Source organism: Typha latifolia, chromosome 6 (assembly GCF_019914945.1).
Source record: "Typha latifolia isolate L0001 chromosome 6, TyphaL0001v2, whole genome shotgun sequence".
NCBI lineage: Eukaryota > Viridiplantae > Streptophyta > Magnoliopsida > Poales > Typhaceae > Typha > Typha latifolia.
Window position 1 is genome coordinate 10,768,607 of NC_133091.1, and position 24,432 is coordinate 10,793,038.

A 24,432-nucleotide genomic window follows, 5' to 3' on the forward strand; every position below is an offset into this window, starting at 1 on the left:
TTGGGCTTAAACCCAAACTAAGAACCCTTTCCTCTTCCTCCCTACCATAGATATGCGAGTCGAGTCCCCATACTGTTGCATCTTTTCCTCCCTTCCCCTCTCTCCCTCCTTTCTTCCCTTTTCTTTTCTGCCTTCCATTCTTCTTCCACTACTCCCATTCTTCTCCTTCTCCCTCCTCAATCTGAGTGCTACACAACATGTGCCATGTTGTCGGTCTGTCTCATTACTCTCAATGGGGTTGTGCTGCGAGATGTAAACCTTTATTGAATTGACATCCAGAATGCATAGTAATTCCATATCATTTGTTAAAGTTTGCCTTGTCATGTTCCTTTGGACAATGACTGTTGACACTGGACAAATGTCAAGATTAATGGCTTTGTGTATATGGTTGTTGCCATTGAATATGAGAGACTAACTCATAAATCTGTATCGATGGGCCAAATATCATGGAAAGTTACTTTGAATTTCCATGTTAGTAATGTAATATACCTAGTTTTCTTTACTTCATAGTCAATTCCTTTTCTTCTTTGTTTAACGTTGTTTATGTCAATTTGATATCATGTAGTTATTGATGCTCTTTTGAGTCTTTTTTATTCTTCCTCCATGTAGAATTTGATTTAGAATTCATGCAGGGAGTCTGAATGAACCTGATCAAGCAAGTAAAACTCTAATACCTAGTACTAGTAGTCTTATATATCCAATATTAGCTGGTGTATTCTCATCATTACTTGGTGGAATAAGCTGCTGCTTGATACGATTGGGGGCCAAAGCATCTAATCAACCAGTGTATGACCTTGAACTTGGCAAACTTCAGAACTCTTATAGCATGCAGTGATACAACAAATTTTATCCAATTATTAAGACTTCTTTGTTTTCACCTTTTTACCAATTTACTGGGGTAATGCGATTGCAAGTCATACTTTTTTTTTCTTTTTTTTCCCCTTTTTCCTAATCTAATATTCAAGTTCCCAAGTTGCTATTCATCTGAGCATTTAGCCTTAGTTACATTTCTGAGCTCTTGCTGTTATTGTTCTTTGTTAATGACATACTTACGTCTGCCTGCATTTGATTTGATTCCAGTAGTAGCAGTTATTGTGCAATCATTGTGATTCTTTTCTTTTCTCATATGATAGTACTTGATCTTGGTATCTCTTTACTATTAAAGGTATTTACTTACTTTTCATAATTCCTGAATCTTCTTTACTAGTACGTCTTTGTTTCAACCTATCTTAAAAGGTTCCTTCATTTTATCCAATAGATTCCAGAGATTCTGGTTGTTTATTTTATGCAACGATGGCTGTGCCACAGGCACGGATCGTGCCGCGGTACTTGTCGGCCGTGCCGTAAGAGAATGAGAGAAAAAAATAAGGGATACTCACTTTCGCCTTCGTCGTTGCAATCACCAATCGCTGCTCGCCTTCACCGTCGTCATCACTATCGCTCGAGCTCGCGTCGGGTGCCCTAGCCTGAGGGCGGAGGAAGAGAGATTGAGAGAGAGAGAGAGAGAGAGAGATGAGGTTATTCGGATCCACAACTTAACCTTATCTCTCTCTCTCTCTCTATCTCTCTCTCTCTTACTCCTCCCTTGGGCTAGGACACCCGATGCAAGCTCGGGCGACGGCAATTGGCAACGGGTAGCTTGACGATAAGGTCAATGGCGAGCGACGGAACTATTAGGCATCCGACACCCCTCATGCCACGTGCCAGCACGACCATCCATGATATCATGTAGTGCAATTTAATACATATTAGGTATAAAAAAAATTGGGAGGTGTTTCATTAGATATCCTCGAGATCGATATTTAAATATGAAGAAAGATAAAGGTGATTTAGATGGAGTATGTCACGACCCGAAATAGGAATCATGACCGGCCATACATCTCAATATGCTTGAGATACACGAAGCCTTAATAATACTTTCTACGAGCACGATGGCAATTAAATAAATAAAATGAATATCTACTTTATTAAAATTTAAAACTAATTGCAATAAACATAAAACAATATTATTGTTTTTGAGTCTCTAACGAAATAAATAAATCTTCTGATCTAAAGCATAAAATTCAAAAGAGCGAAAAAGTAAATAGGTGAATCCTAAGTGGAGGTGGAATCCGGGTACATCTCGCTCAGTCGTGTCGCTGACTATTACCTGAGAAAGATAAATAAATACAAAAGAAAAATAGAATCCATGAGCCAACAACTATATCCCAGTGAGTGGAATCCACTCGAAAACTAAATAAATCTTAAATCATAATAATGCTGAATAAAATTAAATTAAAAACAACAATATCCATAACAATATGCAATAGGCATGCTCTTAAAATAATAACAATGATAATAATAGAGAGAGTCACAACTTGTAATCTTTCACGGTTTCCACATATTAACATCTCTTCAATATTTATACTATCATATGTCTTAATGGGTCTAAACCCTGTGGATCCACATCAACTAGAAGTCACCTCGAGATGACGCTCGGGATTTTTCTTCATAGCTGATCCGGTTATGATCATCAGATGGTATCACTATGTGGTCAACGCATTCTGTCTTTTCCACTAACCGTTGAGAGAAGTTAAAATCACCTAGGAATTTCTCATTCATCCTAGGACTGTTCCCTAACCCAGCCAGAGTTACCTAAGAAAGTCACCGTAATGATCTGATTTAAGACTTTCCCCTAGATTTCAAGATAGACTTGAGTCACCACGAAAAATCGCAAGCGATTTATACCGGGACTGTTCTCTAAGTATAGTGATGCACTAACTATACTAATCTCGTTTCTCTTTTCACTAATTTTAATATTTGCACAAAGTATAGTGATGCACTAAGTATAATGATTAAATACACACAGAAAATGTAACAATTAAATTTTTGCATGTACGGATGAAAATAATAATAATTTTTCACACAGAAAATTTTACATGGTCCGACAAAGATATGAAATATAATAAAATAAATATGTGAGTGAATCCACTCACCTGAGTTTAGGCAAGACAACCGAAATCTCAAATCTCTAGCTCACGTACTAAAAATCACCACCTTTAATAATAAAATTTTCAATTTGAATAATATCAATATTTCTAAAATTAAAAAAAAACTAAAAAGAACTAAAATGGGTTTAATTACCCATTGGATTGGGCTGGGCTACTTCTGGCCCGGCCCATTCCAAAAATGGAACTAATCGGGCTGGGCCAAGGCCCAGCCGAGAAAATGGATTAGGCTGCGGTTTAGCCCGCAACCCATCCAATTTAATTGGTTCGGGTCAGGTCTGTGGATCTGAAACCCGAACCCGAATTCAAAAGAAAAAGGGGTTGGCTCGGGTTAAACTCGAGCCTAACCCTTTTTCTCCCTTCTCGCGTCCGACGCGAGGAAGGGAAGAATCGAGAGAGAGTGGCCGCCGGTGACTCTACTGGCGGCGGGTTATGACCGGCTCCCTCTCTCTCTCTCTCTACTTCGTCGTCCTCACGAGATGGAGGAGAACCCACCACCGACGGCCGACGTCGAGGCCGACGTCGATTGGAGCCACAAGGGCTCCCTAAAAGATATCATCGACACCGGGCTTAGAGCACAAAGCTTCCGGTGATGATGCTGTTGCGACTCGAAGCCGCCGGCTGGCCTGATTTGCCGATGAAGCCGAAAAACCCAAATTTAGGTATTTTCGCTATACCCTATTAAATTTTAATTAAATTTGAGGAGTGGGAGAAGGCTTACCAAGGAGTCACGTGGTGGTCTCCGCTGGCTCTAGCGGCGCTCCGGCAAGCCAATTCCACGGTGTGACTCAGTCGGTGAGGAAGAAGAAGGCGAAAGAGGGGAGGAAGAAAAGAGAGAAAAGGTTGAGGTGATTAAGCAAAGAGACAAATTTTTAGGGTTTAATTTATAGATTAAAAGAGGATCAAATCTAGTTCGATTCAGATTAGATAGAATCCTTTCTGCGCCTCGTCGCGTGCCGGAGAGAGAGAGGGGAGGGGCTGCACGTGCAGAGCACGTGCACCCTCCTCTCTCAACCCCTAAATATATATATATATTTTTTCTGGTTCTTACATAGTATATCTAGAATTATCAAAATAATAAGGACAAATTTGGTTTCTTTGGGTAGATCTTTCTATTAATTGTTGGAAAATGTAGGATAAATGGTGTATTTAAGGAGGAGGAGATGCTACACAAATAGAATCATATTGAGAATGTAGTTTTGGCACATGCTATAAAGCTTCCGTAGAATTTTGCAACTAATGTAAACAACATATTATTATTAGAACAAAATGTCTGCCTCAACTGTTTATGCTTTCCCCATACTTGAAATATTTTGTCAAAGAACAGTTCCTTTCTCTTTGTGGACTTACAGGTGCATGCAGTTGCACATTAGGAGGCACTGTTCTGTAAGAAAAAATTAGAAGTTTGTAGAATGTTTTAGCAACAATTTTATATTTATTACTTAAGACTGCACAAAACTAATTTGACAAACTAACAGGTGGAAAAATTTGCCAATTATACCACTTGAGATAGAAATACAATCTGTTGGAACAATTATTTTGGAAACTATAGTGGCCTAAACTGTCACATAGGTCCCTTCGTTGCCACCTTGGCCATATTCAAGGTCCATCAGTAAGAAACATCTCCATTTGGCAACTGTGGTTTATTCATCATCAAATAAATGATTCTAGATTTTACTGAGCATAATAGTAAAGAAAGGTTAATTTGAAAAAAAAATTATTTGACTGATCATATGAACATTAACTTGATATTAGTTTTAGAGTCAGCTCATTGTTTGAAAGGTGAACCTTTTTATATTTAATCAATCATTAACAGCTTATCTGTGGAAAGGTTTGGAAAGTGGGATCCATAAATCTGTTGTGATCTCGGTTTCAATGTGGAAGATTTGGATGGAAGGGAGAATAGAAGAAGAGGGAAAAGTGGGCCTTCCCTAAGGGTCTCGGGGGGTATGCCAGTCGAGAAGGTTAGAGGCGGCGTAGCCGTGGTAGGAGAAACGAGAGAGAAAGAGAGAAAATTTTGGGAAAGAAACTCAATTAATTCAATAATAATCATAGAGTTGCCTTCCACATATTTATAGGCTAACCTAACAAGCAAATCAGTCAAAAGACAGCTTTAAAAATAGTGCAGTTTCGTCGATCATGTTCGAACGTACTAAATAATTTTTCTGTATATGCGAACGTATATAGACGTTCGAACATGACATTGAACTCGCTAAATACATTCTTTGTATTTGCAAATATATGCAGGCTTTCGAACACAACATCCCTGCATTCGAACGCAACAGTTAGAATTTTTTTTTATTCTTTAAAAAACAAAAGAGACTCAGCTCGAAATAACTAGGTCCAATCCCAATCATTTCAAAATCATAAAATAAGATCCATGCAATGTGATCTCTCATTTGCATCTCTTACATCAGCAGGAGCATTTTTTCTTCACAAAGAAACTGTTTGAAAGCAGCATGGCCTATTTTCCTTTAAGTAGGCAACATATATGACTATCATTTCATATGAACCTGTACTCTTAATTTAAATGTTTAAATCAACTGTAGTATCACATAGAACTAAATGGAATGAGTACTTTCTGCTGTACGTTTTACAGGTATACAGTTCTTTCATTTGGAATACTCGTTTGTCCTCTCTCAGCACTATGTGCTTTGACATTCCAGGTATGGATCTGAAGTTGTAATACAAATTATTACAGTTGCTTATGAATTTGCTAATCAACTCCTTGTTAATTCAGTAGTCTCATTGTTGCACAAACGAGGGAAAAAAAGAAATTGCACAATTTGTATTATAACATGGTACATGGTGGAAAATACTGGTTTGAATGAAAATTCTAATTTCAAATGGAGCATACAAAACACTAGTTTGTGCAATCCTCTACCTATCCGTGGAGCACCTTGGGAAGATATCACTATGGATTTTATACTTGGATTGCTCTTAACTGTTCATAGAATTGACTTTGTATTTGTACTTAGGGATCAGTGTGCAAAAATGACCCATTCCATTGCATGTGAAAAGACCTTTGATGCATCTCATACATCAGATTTTGTTTTGGAAGTTGTTCATCTACAACATTCCAAAATCATTCATGTTATTGGGACACTAAATTTCTATGTCATTCTAAGTCATGTTTGGACAGCATTAAGTTAAAATTAGATTAAATTGCAATTTGGTAGTGCATATCGTCCCTAGGCGGATGGTCTAAAGTCTATACGAAGTTGTGAATTGATCATTGGACAATCTATTAAGATGTCTAGTTGGAGAAACACCGTCTGAGTAGGACTTGATCTTACACACAAGCTAAATTTGCCTATTAGAGATCCATAAATAGATCCTTAGAAAATCAACTTTGAATTACTATATAGAGCTATTCCATAGTTTCTTAGTTATGGTTTATTTCAGGAAGAAACAATTTCCATTAGGGAGACAGAAAATTTAGTCAGAATATGTTCATCTCCTGTCACATCTTGAAGAAATATGGAAGCAATTTTAATCTCATAGAATTCCAATAGACATGCCAAGTTTGCCAATTTTTAATTTTGTTGATCTGTTTGAAATTCATGGAGAGCCACCACTGGCAGTCAATATTGTCATACATTATTTTGATCTGAGGATGTCTTGACACTCGTGACCAGCCAAAAGACCTCAACATATGCTAGATAGGAACACTAGACGATCACATTAGCCATTGTGTCTGATGCTAGCTGAGTAGACAAAGCTGAGCGAAAGAGTTAAATGAGGATCTTGTCGCTGTACACATAAGCCATCTTGTCGAAGTTGAAATTTTCTCCACCCCAGAGGAGTTGATGTGATAAATAGTTTCCATCAGAATCCAGTCTACTACCTCGACTTGTTTCTACCAAGACAATCTTTATGTTAGCCTAATGTGTGGGCACCATTTTGTGTTGCAAGTTGCGACAACTGATAGATCATTGGACATTATTAGGTTAGATAGTCAATTTGAACTAGGTTAGTGGATGACTAAAGTTATTAGTGGGTTGCCTAAAACCTTTTTGACTCCCCCAAAACCAGACTTTTCTTTAAACCTTGGACTTCCCAAAGAACCTTTGGACCCTTAATTCCCTCAGCCCTTGGTCTTCCCTTCCTCTTAATAAACTATTGTGGAGTCCCTAGAGAGATCTTCTTTGAAGTTGTCAAGTTTTCATCCTTTATCTTCTCATTATTCTCCATGTTCATTGTGGGTTTCTTGTAAAGATTATTGTGCCAATTGGTATGCCCCATACTGATGGGGCATGACACTGGCACGGAGTATTTCGATTGCACAGCCCCATGCCGAGGCTTGCTAGTTTGTAGGGGGGGCATGCCAACCGACATGAGTGCTTGTCGAGCCACACAACCCTATGCCGATCGGCACGAGTGCATGCTGAGTCGACACAATAAGTTTATCAATTGATAATGAATCAAATGATGTTTTGGAGCCTCCAATAAGCCAATGACCCATTAAGGGTTAGTGGAGCCTCCAATAAGTCAATAACCCATTAAGGGAAAAAGGTTAGTGATGATGCTCCAATAAACCAATAACCCATTAAGGGTTAGTCTTTTGTCTCATTCTTTGTCACTTAGGCAGCCCACACTTTACTAAATTTGGGATGAAAGTGATAGAATGCGAGAGAGAAGGTGAAAGAGAGGAGAAAGAGGAAATTAATGAGGAATTTAAGTTTTCTTCTTTAAATCCCATCAAAAGGTAATTTTTTTCTTTCATTTTCTTAAGTGCTTTTTTTTTGGTTCTTTTGTTTTATACTTCATAAACTAATTTATGGTGGAAAAAAACTAGATCTAGCTCTATTTCGCTAGATCTTTCATTTGTAAGGGTCTTTCTACATAGATCTAGCATTTTTGTGCTATATATATGAAAAATATCTTTAAAATAGGAAGCAACGGAAAAATTAGGTTTTCCCCGTAATCTAAAAATCCGAAATTTATATATGTCAAATTCATTTAAATTGGATTAAAATTGGTACAAGAACATGTTAGATTTTTTTTGATAAAAAGGACTTGAGTCTATAAGAAGAAGGATATCAGAGGATGCACGCCCACTAGATGATGTAAGTTCATCATTGCTATCATATCAGTTATACCTACTAAAGTGATAAAACTTTTATTATATTTCATATCCACAAAATGTATATACTTATTGTGTGCTTGTGCTGGTCATTTCCATGGATGTTCAACATGCATATCATGTCATACTAGGATTGCAAAATTCATATTTGTATAAAGATTATGTGAGATATTACAATGGACAATATTACCAATGGACGACTTTTGATGATTATCGACAATATCTAATGCAACATTTTTCGTGTTATTTTTGTGTTGGCAAATAAAGTTTTTAATCATCGTCATTCTACGTACAACTAGGTATTGGTTTTTAATTATTGAATTATTCAACGATGGTCGTGCCACAGGCACGGCACGTGCCGGCCGTGCCGTAAGAGAGAAAAAAAAGAGGAGATACTCACCTTCGCCTTCGCCTTCGCCTTCGTCGTCGCTGATCATCGCTCGCCTTCGTCATATCCGCAACTTAAGTTTTAACTGATAACCTTATCTCTCTCTCTCTCTCTCTCTCTCTCTCTCTCTCTCTCTCTCTTTCTTTCTCTCTCTTTCTCTCCTTCTCCCTCGGGCTAGGGCACCCAATGCGCTCGGGCGACGGCGACCGACGACGACGATCGGCAACGGGTAGCTCGACGACGAGGTTGATGGCGAGTGGCAGAACTATTAGAAGGGGTGCCGTGCAGCAGCACCCCTCGTGCCATGTGCCAGTACTCCGCCGGCCGTGCCGGTCGACACGGCCATCCATGGAATTAGTGTCAATTATTAAACATGTTCAATTATATTATGTGTTGAATACTATTTACTTCATCATTGCTATATCCTTAATAAAATAGATCATTTAAAAAATTAATCAATGTATAAGAAAGTAATGTAGGCTTTAAAACATATATTCAAATAAAAAAATATCAATAAATACCCTAAAAATTATATTAGAGATGTATTAAAGGTGTGCTGCTAGCACGTCCAATTCTCTGATACATAGGGGCGTGCCACTGGCACACAGGCACATGCCTTCAACACAATAATTCTTTGTTTTTTGTCTATCTGCTTAATGAGGAAATGACATTGAGCACCCAAAAGGACTCAAAGAGGGACTATGGAGAGGCCGACATCTATAGGCAGCCCTTTTTTCATCCTTTATTTTCTTCCATTTATATTGTACCTCCAGTAATAAAGTTGTGCCCTCTATCACTGTATCATCAGCTTTTATGTAAAGAATAACTACTGTTTGGTATGCCCCTTGCAACAGGCATAGTTATCCTTGAGACTTGACATGCAAACGTAACCTTGGAATGACATATGGTAAATCCCATGCGTGCTGGGTTAGGCATCTTGTTTTAATTGATGCTTGAATCCAAATAGGATTATGAAAAAGGTTTCCTACTTGTGTGGGTTTGCTACAGTTGGAACAAATCCTGTCTAGAGTTGCAGTCTTTTTGTGTTTATCGCCTAATACAACAGGACTTGGAGGTTAATACCCAGTAGGGCTTAGAATAAGAGCCCTATCGTGACTAGGCAACAACATATCTACTTCACACCTATAAAAGGTGGGTGCACTCATGAGTCAGACGAGTCGAGCAGAGAATTTAGAGAGAGAGGCGCATCGGCTAAGTAGTGCACAGTAATTTTATAGATTGTGTGCAGAAGCTGAGGGATCAAGATATAGAACAAGGTGATTTTGTTGTTAGTCTTGGGTTTTCTTATTTACTAGACTTGGGAATTATTTAGAGGGTGTATAAGGGATTTTGGCTCAGGTTTTGAGTGGGGTTTTTACTCGAGACTTTTCGAGTAGATTTATTTGTACAGATTTCTCCTTTTTCATAGTGAAAAAGAAAATAGTTGCACGCCCCTGTGGACGTTGGCCTAGAGCCGAACCACGTAAATCTTTTTTGCTACTGCTAGTGTGTTTTCTTTATTGATCACTTCTGCATGCCCAACACATCTTTTAGCACATATACTTTCTTAGTTTATTTACTTCCGACACATCTTTTAGCGATTAAACTTTCTTAGTTTATTTTCTTGTAGCAAGCTAGAGTTCTTTGATTTAAAAGAATATAGGTTATTTATCTCTAATTTGATTTAATACTTAGACTGTCTTCATGTTCTTTGCAGGAAATTGTCCTACCCAGTCCTCTCACTCTTGTTCTCATGATTGTTCTAGGTATTCTTGCATTCCTTGCAGAGGTATTCTACATTCTCTTAGACCTCATAACTTGATTCTTCTAAGGTTATATTTTTCAGACATCTTTTGTTAGACTTGAATATACTCTTTCAGTTTTATGTCATTAGAATGCAGATAAATGCCTCCTAACATATGCTCTTTTGACAGATGTTAGCAGCACGTGGACTTCAGCTTGAGAGAATTAGTAAAATCACAAACATTTTATACTTAAAGGTAAGTTATCTGGTAAGTATAATTATGGTCACCTATGCACTTGTGCACAACAGAGGACAAAGAGAAAAACTTATGGAACTGAGGTTGTAATATCGATAATGAGCAAATCTAGATTCAGAAGTAATGCAAGGATCATAAAGCACCCAAAATATTTAGCAAGATTAGTAGTAAGGTTCAAAATTTCAATCCGTAAAGAAAATGAAATTTCAGAGATTTGGTCTATTTTGGTCATTTCACCTCTGTTTGAGAGATCCGAGTGTTGGTCATTTCTTAACATAATAGAGGTTCGAGTTCCAGTCATTTCTTAACATATACAAATCAAAATGAATTTAGAAAAATAAAAGAGTAAACTATAGCATAAAAATATGAAAGATTGGACGAACTTGTGAAATCTATATTACTTGGCATAATAAAATATACCTAGGATACAAACAAACTCTAGGGGGGGTCATGAAAATATCGAAGGCAGATGTAATAACTGCTGCATGCAATAGTGGCAGGCACAACGTCCCCAAAAGGAAGAAAGACAAAGTAGAATCCTTTTCTTTTATTGATCAAGAGCCCATATGGTTTTAAGCCAGACAGCCATCAATATATAAATTAGATAACTAAGCCAATCCTCCCAAAAAAACAGGCCAAAACAAGCTCAAATCATGCGCATATAACGTTATGATAGAAAATCCACTAAATATCAATCTCACTTTTCATAAGGGGAATTGACCTCCATCATGAGAGCTTAAAATAAAAACCTTTATCATAGATGAACAACATCACTTCATTCTTTTTCTTAATTTGTACTTTTTCCTACATGAATGTTGCCATTTTATAGAGATTTTCTATGTATACCTAACTTCAGCTATATGAGAATGGAAACAAGTCACTGTTGGCATCAGTGAATGGTCCATTCGGTTAGCACATGACTGCGATTGTCATTATGTTTTCCAACTCACAACAAGACCCGGTGACACTTCATAGATTGGATGTAGATTACAAGTGGAGGAAAGGGAGCCAATAATTGGTTTTCCAGTTCAAATTTGGTCTAGATTAGGGTAGAGAAAACCCAAAATCCATTCATAATAACCTAACTTTGGACTTAGAATCATCCATTAGGTTACTTTTGATTGATTTGGGCTGAAACCGTAGAAACCATCAAAACCAGTGATTTAAACACCAAAATGCATACTGGTTTCCTGACATTTTTTTTAGGGTAGGTGAAAAATTGTGAATCTTTGATACCAATTGAAATTTTGAGAGAAAGAGGAGTCCTACGTTGAGTAGATTTTTAGAAGATATAGAAAGTCAAAATCAAAGTTAAAAATCAAAATCGATTTGGTTTAGAAAAACTGAATCCTACTAAGTCTAAAAATACCCGATTTAGATTTGAATTTTGAAAATCAATTTTTTAACGTGGAAGCTATCTGTCATGTAGAGTAGAAAAAACCATAGACTCCCAAAATTGTTCGATCTATTTCACCAAGCAATAGAAATAAGGTTTACTTATAACCTCTCCCGACACTCCAATGCCTGAGTGTTTAAGTAATATTTTGAATGTGATTTGTGTGATTAAACTGTTCTTGTGAAGTAGAAGGCATTTTTGTGGTAACCATCCGAGCTGCGGATCAACTCTCAATCCTCATGCTGTTATGGTAGTATATATTGATATAGACAACTTGATTTAGCTCCTGCAGTGTTTGATGATCAACCTCTGTTGTAGACCAACACTCGAACACCCTTGATGCGAAATAGACTCCGTGAAGGAAACCGAAATCTCTCTAAGCGTGGAACTTAAATTTCTTTGAGCTCTATTTTGATGAAGGCTTCCCTCTAACCTCTGATTTATCTCCACCGATGTACTACAAGTTATATCGATGTTTAACTAGCACTCAGACTCAAGTAGTTCCGCACAATTGATAGAAAATTGAAAGCTTAAGTGAGGAATTTAATGATGAGTTGAAGAATTTGCTTGACTAGATACCTTGTGAATACCTCTTATATAGACTGTGCCACTGTGGAGAACCTCTGTAATTCATACTTGGTAAATCTCCAAAAGTATCTCTTGTTTAAAATTTGAGAAAATCACTTTCCTTTTCTGTTCCGCACACGCCATCTGGACACCATGGGGTGACGTCCGGACACCACATGGTTTCCCTTATGTGAAATATGGCTTTTCTGTGTTGGCGTCCAGATGGGCTCCATTTCTTCTGCATTTTCTTCAGCTACTTCCTGCTCATTTCTATCAGAATGTTGAAATTCTGAATTTTGCTTCTTTTCATTTGAATCTTTGATTTTTTTTGCACATAACACCTTTTCATATGTAATGCGTCTTGATCATACATAATTCTTTGATTGTATGTCATAAATACTTTGAATTTGACATTACAATATTTTGCACTGACAGTAGGCAATCACCCTACCAGTTGACAATGCGAATGAAAACCTTCAAAATCTTGTTATTAGACACAGAGTGAGCTACTGCTACTCATGGACTATTATCATTCTAGTAACTGAACTGAACTGAACCAAAAAGATTCCACCATCAAGTTTGGAAATCCCATAGAGCCTTATTCAGATTTTCTAATGTACAACAGCTTGTTCTTGTATCAAAGGGTAAACAAAATAGCATCAGATGTGATGTTGCACTAGTCACAGTTACTATATTTTCAAAAGAAAAGGCCTTCTAAGAATGACTTTGTATTATGATCCCTTACATGACCCTAACCTGATGGATGCTTCACTCAGCACTTGTTCGTGCTTGTAGAATCGTACTGTCAACAGGCTATTTGGTATTGCTGCTTCAAATTAATTTGGATTTTCTATGTTTGTGTTAAACTGAGATCAACTTTTCTCATTGTGTACAAAATTGTTCGCTTTGATCTTTTGATTGACAGACAATTAATTTTTGAAGAAAAGAAATGTTTACTTGAAATGTTCATGATGGTCGGAAGATTACATTAAAAAGTTGATTAATGTTTTCCTAGTTTTCCTCTGATTATACCAGATCATATTAAAGCTTTTCAATTTGCAAAAACTAGTTTATACCTTCCGTGATAGACACCTTCAACTAATGCTTTTTACTCGTTTTCAGGTAATCTTATCACAACTGTTGAGTGTTGCATTCCTTGGTAGAGAACCAACATTTCATATGCTCATGGGATGCTTGCTTATAATAGCATCAGTCTGTAGTACCCTATTTTTTGCACGACAAAAGGAGAACGAATAGCGTGGATCACTTTGGCAAGCTATGGGTGTGATGAAACTATTCTTTTAATTGTTCAATTCTTGTTATCTTTAATGACTTACTAGTTTAATTATAGCCTACCGAGTATCTAAAATTTTGAAGATGTGGTTGGTTATCTGCTTCAACCTAGTAACAACTCAAAATTGAATATTTACGTTAATTACTTTCGAAAGTATATATAAAGGAATAGACATGGCTTCCATTGCTTTTGTCAATTGGGGTCAGGTTGGAGTGCTTAATTTGAGGAAACAGATAGTTGCTCATAGAAGGAAAAATAAAAAAAAATAAAAACTTAAGCAAATATAATTCTAAACATCATTAATAGTAAATATATATTTGAAACAATTAACTTAAGACTAATAAGAGCTTTGACCCTCTTAAAACTAATGGTGGTAGTACCTCCTAGAAGGGGAAAAAATAAGAAAAAAATCTCATCTGTGGAAGGATATTGTCCTAAATTTGTACTACGACGGACACACTCGATCTTAACGAGTATTCTTCCTTTTACTGCTCCTATATGTTGAAACTTGAAAGGAGTTGTTAATACTAAGGATTGCTTGATAAATGGAGGTCAAGCTGTGTCTGAAACAATACTAAAAGTGAACGGAGCCTAAGTTCAATTTATGTCTATCTGTTTATCTTTTCTCTCATGGCCTTCTTTCTGGGATTTTATAGAGCGAATTTGAGGTCAAGATTTTGGTAGAAGAAAAAAAAAATCTAGCGGGAAAGAAACAAAAGAATTTTCTCTCTTCTTTTCTTCATCCATCCATTCTAAGGACTATTTTGATATTACAGTAATTAGAATAATTACATTACTATTCTGATTTACAATCGAACACCGTAATAATGTAAGTTTTCTCACGTAAGTTTAAAAATTGAGCATAACTAAACTAGTATAGAAGTAATTCCACAAGTGAATTTTCCTTCGTGGATTTGAAAGTGCATGAATTAGGAACACTATGAAAATTTTCATTTTTAATCCATCTATTGTTTGGTTGTCAAATGTTGGATAGCACATGAGCTAAACATAACCTGACATAATCCAATCCAACCCAAGATTATTTTGGTCATTTTGTGAAAAATTAAATTTGATGAAATATATCCGACTACCAAACTTAAATTTGATGAAATATAAGTTGTGCTCCAATTTTTTTTTTTTTTTTTTTACTTCGTACCCATGTCACTTTGATTATTTTACACCTAAGGTTAAGATTAACTAATGCATATGATTACTTTCAATTAAGAAAAACTAATGTTGGGGTATTTCTAATTATTAAACTCAAAATGCAGGGGTTGAATGATAAATACACATAAGGTAAGGTATAAATGATAATAAAAGCAAAATGTATAGTGTTTTTGATCAAATTATCTTATTTTTACTTTTATGGGAAAAAATATAGCTAAGGGTTTTTAAGTCATTTTACATTTCTAGTTACTTAACTCATCTACAAGGTAATTTACTATTAAGAAAACTAATGACATAGTGTTTTTTGAGAAAATTTAGCAAAATATATGGTCAAATGATGAATATCCATATGATATGGTGTCAACGGAAATAAAGATAAAATATAAAGTGCTTTTGATAAATTTGCCTAAAGTCTATTAATATTCAACTTTTGCGGCTGCTAAATGTTAATGTCAGCAATAAAAATAAAAATATTGCTAGAATTTTTAGCAGCAATTAATAAATATTACTGCTATATGCTAAAATTTATCAGTACTATAAAATAATTGCTACAAAATATCTAGCTGTAGCAGTACTCAAAATCAAAGTGATACAGTGATTCATCTCATCTTCAACTCTTATTTACTATACGTTACTAGACATTAGTAACATTACACATCACAAATCCTTTCTTTATACAAACTTCCCAATTCATAGACCATATAGACTACTAGAGCTCAACAAATCCATGCATCTCAATATCAAATAGTTGTCATGTTATAGTTTCCACACGAAGTTCTAACAAAGAAGAGGCTAGAACTAAACCCTAGCCTGGACTTAGCCTCATCAAACAACAGGAAGTTATTCTCCATCTGGAATCCACCGATCACCACCGCCTGCTCCGCCTTCTCGCCGCCGTCGACGAACGCCAAGCACGCCGTGTCCTGGGCCACCTGCTTCATGGAGTTAACACCAGACACTGTCCAGTTCTTCCCCTTAGGAAGCATCAGGTCAACCAAGGGAACCCGGTATCCAACCCTTGTCGTCCCCATCGCGCTACTATTAAAGCAGAGGTCGAAGGGCCTCACGGAGGGCATCCGTGGAATATCTTTGCTGGCCTTGGCGTAGGATTCAAGAAATGGTCTGTAGATGCTACTCCTGAGTTGCGTGTAGAGGATGGTGGTGCTGAGCATGACGCCGCGGCCGACGGAGACCGGCACCTTTGCGCCGTTCACGGCGATGCCCTGATCGATGGTAGACGAGCAACAAAAATGGTCACCGTATATATTTGCTTGAACACTTATATGGATAGGTTGTTCTTAGGATGGTAGATGCCAATGTACGTTCCACAGTGATTTCAATATTTGCATCATTAGTTTTGGATGAGAAATCCTAGAATTATAACGCGGCATGGACGTGCTTAGGTTTAAAGTTAATTTTAGGGGATAAATTAAAATGGGACCAAACTACTAAGGGGTTACAAAGTAATTTGCCTTTTAGATTAGAACCTGTTTTATAAGAGATTCGTGAACAATAATTATTCTATTACTATTTCTATTTCACTGTCTCCATAATATTTAGACTAGATTAGTACACAGCTACGAAGATGGATATGGAATCATGAAGGTCACCCGTACCTGGAGGTTGATGTAGTACGCCGGGTTGGTTTTGCTCTTAATCAGACGAGTGTAGGAGAGAATGGAGCTGACGTCGAACGGCGTCGGCGGCATCATATTATACGGCCCGCTCCCGAAGAACGCGACGCCAGGGCCGTTGGTGGTGGAGCTAGGGAGGCAGACTGCGAATTGGTTCTTGATAGCTAACGAGGTCACAAGCTGAGACGGGAGAGTGAGGTTTGCCCTAGAGAGGCCGGCGACGCCGGCCGTCCCGACCGGCAGTGACTTCAGGAGGCACGGCGGTGCGCACGAGAGGAAGATGGGGAGCGTGACCTTGGCAGAAGGCGCATTCACGCCGTCGGCCACGTCCATTGTGTAGCCGGCGTCGGTCAGGTCACCGGAGGCGCACGTGCCGGTCACGGGGTTGACAGGGAAGGCGGTGCAGTTGTAGGGGCACGTGTCGGCGCCGCAGTCGCGGGGGCCGAATGCTCGGGCGGCGACGCAGGCGGAGGTCTTGCAGTAGAAGGTGCGGTGGTTTGGGTTGCAGGGAGACCAGAGAAGTGGTCCGGCGAGGTCTAAGAGGAGGTTGGAGGCGGTGCTACTGTTATCGTCCTTGATGGAGATGGTGTAGAGGGAAGTAGAGGGGTCTTTGGTTATGGGGGCTACGAGGGATCGGAGAACGAAGGCTTGGACTAGGATTGGAGGTGGTGATGTTGTGGAGAAGGTGATGATGGTTATGATCAAGAAGAGGAGGAGAGGAGAGTGGTTTTGAGTTTGAGCCATTTTGATTGACGACTACCAAGTTAGATTGATGTAGAGATGAACTGAGTATGGAGATGTGTGTGTCCATAAATATACATTAAAAAAATAATATATATGGTGAGACAGATTTACTTGAAAGGCCTGGCCTATAAGTGGCATAATTTTATATATATCACATAGTTTGGACAAAATCTGTGGATCCTTGTACGCGTTTTACGTGCCACCACGTAGCAAACAGGAACCTCTTGTGTAGTTAGTCTTCTCGGTGATAAAAAGATGGCACATAATGGGCTGTCAAGCACCATCCCATTTTTTTAACAACTTTTTTCCATCAGTTTATAATCGCATGAACTACGTGAGTATATAACATGAAAAATTATTCTAAAGCAAATCTCTCGTTAAAATTTATAATTATAAACTATTAACCACCGCATTACGAGGAAAAAGTATATTAGTTAACCAGATTTTACTCGGTTCTTTTCTTCCATTAATATTTCTCCCTTAGATATAATTATGATAAATAATATTAGACCTTAATTATAGAAAATATCACTTAATACTATATAATTTAAATTTAATTCTTTACACATATAGAAGATAGATTTCAATTTAAATTTAATTTTCTATCTCTATCTAATATCAAATTTTAGATTAAATTAATCTTAAATTAATTAGACATATATGTAAGTAATTAAAAAATAATCGAAGAGATATAATTAATTTAAATTTTCATCAAGTTAACTATAAAAAGATATCAATACTCATATTCTGATATATATATATATACACACACATTAATACTCTTTTCATATGATAAATTATAAGATAATATAAATATCAAAAAATTAAAAATTATAATTATATATATATATATACATGAATATGAAATTTAAAAAGATATAGACAGAAATAAAAAAAAATTGAGTCTATATACAAAAGAAATCATTAAATAGTGGTGACTTGGAAATTATAATTTAAAAATAAGTAGCCACATGTTGAACGGACTATAGGACTTAAATTTCAGTATTTCTATTATACCCATAAGTATACCAATTAAGGTTAGATCTCGCTTTACCTTAGAAGATAGATAGATATGAAGAGTACAGAATAAGAGGTCTTATTCTAATATATGCAATAAAATAAAATGTATTTATGCCTCGTAATGGCTATCGGATAAACATTGTCCTTTGCTGACCCCATCATGGATGGCATGGCAAAATAGACGCCGTTTATAAAGGATGCTAATTAAATGTATATAATTAACGTTCTCCGCAGAGCCAACGTCGAGAAGAGTAATTAACAACTAATTATTCTCGGATCAATAAATTAACCAGCTAAGAAGCAATGCAATCTTCCAAAGCAAAAAAAAAAAAAAAAAAAAAAAAAAAACCACGTAGCTTTCCACCTTAATTAATTCCCATAAGTAAAGTTAAAGTTGGAACAAGTAGTCCTGACACCGAACAACGTCGAAGTGAACCCTAAAGTCGACCTCCCCACATCAAACACCAAGAAGTTATCCTCCATCTGGAACCCACCGATCACCGCCGCCTGCTCGGCCTTCGCCCCGCCGTCGACGAAGGCGAGGCAGGCCGTCTCTGGCCCCACCTGCTTCATCGAGTTCGCTCCGAAGAAGGTCCAATTCTTCCCTCCTCGAAGCATCAGATCGATCTGCGGCACTCCATACCCTATCCTCGTCACCCCGAGAGCCCTACTGTTCACGCAGAGATCAAACGGCTTCACTCTCGGAACCCGAGGGATCCCACTCGTAGCCTTAGCAAACGCCTTAAGGAACGGCCGGTAGATATGGGTCCTTAGAGTGGTGTAAGCCACCGCGGTGCTGAGCATGACGCCGCCGTAGCCGAGCGAGTCGAAGTCAAGCACGCGGGCGAGGAATTGGACCGCTTCCCTGTTGACGGCGATGCCCTTGACGTCGATGAAGTACGCGGGATTCTTCGGGTTCTTGAGCAAGGCGGTGTAGGAGAGGAGTGTGGAGATCTCCGGTAGCGTCGGCGGGAGGAGGCGGTAGGGCGCGGCGCCGAAGAAGGCGATGCCGGGGGCGGCGGTCACGCTCGGGAGACAGATGGCGAATTGGTTGGAGTTTAAACGGCCCTTGGAGAGCTGAGAAGGGAGGGAAAGGCGAGACCTCGCGAGACCGACGACGCCTGTGGCGGCGGCCGGCAGTGAGCTCAAAAGCGTTCTCGGCGCGCACGACGAGACCACGCCGGAGATGGAGATGCTGGAGGTGAGGTGATCGCCATTTGTAGTGGAGATCTGGATGGAAGTAGAAGTTAGGTCACCAAAGAAGCATGTTCTGGTCACCGGGTTCATCGGGTAGGCAATGCAAGTGCATGGGTTGGTGACGATCTTGACGCGAGGGCAGTGAGGAGGTTGGAAGACGGCGGCGGCGGCGGCCGCGGCGCAGGTGGTGGTGTTGCAGAGGAAAGTTGGGTGGTTAGGAGGGCAAGGAGACCAAAGGATGGGGCCTGTGAGGTCTAACACAAGTGAGTTTTGTCTGTTGAGGGAGATGGAATAGAGAGAGGTGGAAGTGTCTTTGGTGATGGGTGAGACGAGGGCTCTCATGCGAGGGTTTAAGGGTTTAGCTTTGGTGGAAGGGAGTGGAGAGAAGGAGATGAGTGCGATGAAGAGAAGGAGAAGAAGAAGAAGGGGATAGGATTGGGTTTGAGCCATTTTGATGAGGATTGGAAATGGAAGTAGGGTTTGAAGAGAGAAAGGAGTGGTATATATAGGAGGAAAGAGGGAAGTAGATAAGGGGTGTTGACTAGTAATTAATGAAGGGAGTGAGCTGTTTCTTTTTGCTTTGATAGTTTCTAATAAAAGATCATAGTTTTAAACTTACCAAGCTAACGCATTAAATGAGAGTCAGACAGCTAGTTCTTGATCGTATCACTTATGGTGATCGTATCACATGGTCAAACTCTAGTAGTTTGGAGCATAGGCGTATTGTTTGAGCAAGAGTTCCATGCTTGAATCTAGTCAGATATCAAAAGAAAAATTAATTTAGAGAAAGAAAGAAAAATTAAACTAGTTCAGACCTGGTGAGGCCTACTGTAACAACCAGAATTTCAAATAAATAAATAAATAATTAGAAATAATTATTTAGATAATAAGAGATTTAAGGTTATCCTTTAGGATTTGGATTAAATCGAATTAGTTTTGTTAGATTAGAATCTCTATTTTAATAGGACTTTTATTATATATATATATATATTAATTATAAAAAGAGAGTTCTAGGAGAAAACCCCATTAGAGGAGGATGGGTCGGCACACTATGGTTAACAGTGCCGTAAGAGAGAGAGAGAGGATGGAGAGGAAGAGAAGAAAAGGAGAGAGCAAGACAATAGTGGGCATCTTGAAATTCGTACAGACTATAATTAGGATATAAAAAAACTCAGATAATTTTGGGATTATGCCATAAGTATGAATGTGATGCGATGATGCTAGTATTTTAATTTTATAGTAATATTATGATATTCATGTTCATGTATTATTTATTAGCATTTATATATTATTATTTTATGAGGATTGTATTATCAGGCTTGCATACTTGTTTTGCATATTGTATGCGTTTTAGCTATGATGATCATGCTATACGTATTGGATGTTGCACCACGTATACGTATCACAAAGTAGTTAGATCACATTTCGACAGTACCCTTATACTCACTCAGCCGGGTTAGGGGCAGAGTGTATATATTTTATATATATTAGTCTATACTTAAGATCGTTAGTCCTAGGAGGATAATCGGGTAAACTATACGTTGGGTTTGAGTAGGCGTGATTACTACTGAGTATAGAGGTACACTTGCTGATCTTGACAATAATAATTGTGAGTTAGGGCTTATAACTCTAGCGATACCCGATGACGTAGGGTTAGGACGTCTTTCTGAGTTAGGGGTTTGCGATTTCTCACACTGGATGTGTGATGAATGTGAGGATGGGTTTACGACTAAGGTCTTTAGTCTAAGGCCACAAATAATTGGTCATATGCAGTTTTGTCAGGCATGTAAGAATGATATTACTGTTAGATGTCTATTCCTCCTCGTTGATTAAAGCTCTCGAGAAACTTGTGATGATATTTTTTGATATGATATAGAGGCTCTGGGAGAGCATATAATATTACTTATTGGCACAAACTTGAGACTTTGAGAGAGTATAGAAAATTTTTAATTACTTGCTAGAAGATGTTTACTCAATTAGAATGCTAAACAAAAGCTAAATAGGAAATACAAGAGCACACATAAAAATAATATTTTTAATATGAAAAAACCCCTTATTAAACAAAAGTAAAAAAAACCATGAATCCCTTCCTCGGGACCAAACTAAGTAACTATAATAATCAGCAGTTATAAAACACTTACAGACCGTCCGTTGTTACCCACAACCATCTCTAAAGTGATTTGCTTGACTCCCCTCTGTACACTGTTTTTCGTGCTTGATGTCCAACCTTAGTGACTCTCAAGGTTGAAGACCTGCCTCTTTGATCTTGAAGAAATAGCAAACCCAATCTTGAATTTAGTAGAGCTCCATTCAAATATAATACAAAAGCTTCACCATTCAACTCTTTCAATTCTTCTCCTTTTGCTCTCCCAAAATATTTTCAAGCACTTGATATTTTCCTTAAGACTTTCTTTTATAGTCACAAAAAATAGGCTCTCCAAAAGCCCTATTTGGTGACAACTCAGACTGAAAAATATGAGTTTTCTGTGCTCCGTTCGAACGGGTTGAATCTCGTTCGAATGCCTTTCCGATGTTAGATACAGTGAGCTCGCTGGAAAATCTCGTTCGAACAGATTTTCCATGTTAGATACAGTGAGATATCAGAAAATCTCGTTCGAACAGATTTTAATCTTGTTCGAACGGATTTCAAATAGAATTCCTGCAACACTATTCTTTAAACAAAAATAGCTCCAATTTCAATTTCCAAATGGGAAGAGGTTATGCTATTGAATTTTATAATCAATCTAAAGAATTTACATTATGAAAGACTTTGATTTCTCAAATTTTGCCAATTACAAAAAAAACTAACAAATATGTTGCTATGATTATGATTTTATTTTATCGATGATCCCTCATTATTAAATTTATGAGTTTAATAATATGTTGTCATTTAAGCATGAGTTATATTATTATATTTTATTTTATGTTATTTTTATATTATAGAAGTATATATTTAGTGGGCTTTATGCTCACCACACTTTGGTGAAATATTTTTCAGATTAATAGGTACAATAAAGGTCATGGAGAAACAGGTGATGATTAGCTAGATTGTTATTTAATTTTTAGAAGCATATACTTAGTGGGCTTTATGCTCACCACACTTTGGTGAAATATTTTTCAGATTAATAGGTACAATAAAGGTCATGGAGAAACAGGTGATGATTAGCTAGATTGTTATTTAATTTTTAGAAGCATATACTTAGTGGGCTTTATGCTCACCACACTTTGGTGAAATATTTTTCAGATTAATAGATACAATAAAGGTCATGGAGAAACATGTGTTGATTAGCTAGATTGTTATTTAATTTTTAGAAGCATATGCTTAGTGGGCTTTATGCTCACCACACTTTGGTGAAATATTTTTTAGATTAATAGATACAATAAAGGTCATGGAGAAACAGGTGATGATTAGCTAGATTGTTATTTAATTTTTGGTATTAGTTATGTTGTCTCTGCGTGAGTATTTATCTTTTATTTGTTATATTATGGGCATGCATTTTAGAGACTTATTACGACCTGTGATAAATTTGAAATATTTATTAGATTAATTTTGATAAATTTTGTTTTATTCTTTTTGGATAATTTATTGAAATATTTGATGAACAGATCATGTGAGTACTATATGGGTTCTATTCACATGAGTGTTGATAGGTATTTTGGCTTTATATATTTGTTTCTAAAAAAAGTATACTAAGAAAAAATAATTTCTATATTAAACATTTTTGTGTAGATACGATTTTCTATGAATAATTACAATTACACATCTTAAACTGTTGCAGATTTTCGTAAAGACTCACTCATTTATTTTTGGCGACATTTTGATTCCTTTAAAATAGAAAATAATATTTTGAAATGATTCTTTCATTAACTATTTGTCAGCTTATTTTATTAAAATTGATATGTGAGTGTCCCATGAGCCTATTCCTAGTACCACTTCACTTTTAAATAGTAGTATTTTTAAAAATATCCCAAATTTTTATTATTATCAGCATTTATAAAATACTGGTAAATAATAAATAAGGCCACATTTCATTTCAAAATAATAATATTTTTAAAGAATCACTTATTTCTATTTTTACCGATATTTATAAAATATCAAAAATTATGAAAGGCATATAAAATATTTTTCTGTATTTATAAATACCATTATAATTTAAATACTACGGCATTTTATAACTAATTAGTGACATTTAAGAAAATGTCACTTAAATATTACTTATATCGGCAGTTAATAATAAATGCCGATGAAACTGACTATAGTGATATTTGGGCGACTATCAAAATAGTAAATACCACTATATGTTAAATTTCTTATAGCGATAAAAATATAGACTTTGGTTGTACTTAGAAAAACTCTTTTCTTTTTGTAATTGGGGCAATTAATTAACACTTAAAAAAAAAGGACAGAAGACTAGGTTTTCCAAAATAATCAAACTAGCCTGATAAGGTTCGATCAAGCTCTGCTATATATAGAGATGATTATTAGGCTCAACCTGCCCAAACTAGGCTCGAACCCGCTTGGTTTTAATCGGGCTAATCCTAGCCCAAGACGATTTGAGCCCGACCCAACTCGAGCTCGAAATAGTAGTGGGTGGCATGGGCTAAGCCTCTTCCCACCAATATTGAATGCATATTCTTATAATTTTTTTAGTTCCACATTAGATATTTAGTAATATATATATTAATATATAAGTATATTTTTATGAATGATAACTAAAATATCTTCATATAAGTCCATTAAATTTAGCCTAATAAGATGTAATATTTTTTATATTTCACGCATTATATTAGACTCATTATACCTAATCCAAGCCCAATATCTAAGGACTAGTGGGCTATAATGAATTAAAATATTTTAGCCGGGCCCGCTGATCAGAGCTGTATAGTATTTCAAACTGGTCAAGTTCAATCAATTAACTTAAGCTGAAATCTAATTTTAAGTCGACTATATA

The 24,432-nt window shown here is 36.9% G+C and overlaps 2 protein-coding genes across 2 annotated transcripts in view; one reads left to right on the forward strand and one right to left on the reverse strand.

Annotated features, from left to right (window-relative positions):
- Positions 1–13,914, forward strand: part of LOC140791281 (probable transport protein YPL264C) — a 40,468-nt gene extending 26,554 nt beyond the window's left edge. Inside the window, exons 7-11 of the mRNA XM_073141768.1 lie at positions 633–786; positions 5,587–5,653; positions 10,179–10,250; positions 10,396–10,461; positions 13,547–13,914. Coding sequence (XP_072997869.1) covers positions 633–786; positions 5,587–5,653; positions 10,179–10,250; positions 10,396–10,461; positions 13,547–13,681 — 494 coding nt within the window. The 3' untranslated portion in view covers positions 13,682–13,914. The remainder of the gene's footprint in view (positions 1–632; positions 787–5,586; positions 5,654–10,178; positions 10,251–10,395; positions 10,462–13,546) is intronic.
- A 1,711-nt stretch (positions 13,915–15,625) lies between these two features.
- LOC140791164 (uncharacterized) lies at positions 15,626–19,934 on the reverse strand. The gene is made up of 3 exons (XM_073141578.1): positions 18,656–19,934; positions 16,502–17,275; positions 15,626–16,108 (listed from the first exon to the last, which is right to left on the reverse strand). Exons 1-3 carry the CDS (start codon positions 19,928–19,930, stop codon positions 15,626–15,628), a joined length of 2,532 nt encoding a protein of 843 aa, XP_072997679.1. The 5' UTR covers positions 19,931–19,934.
- Between the last annotated feature and the right edge of the window lie 4,498 nt (positions 19,935–24,432).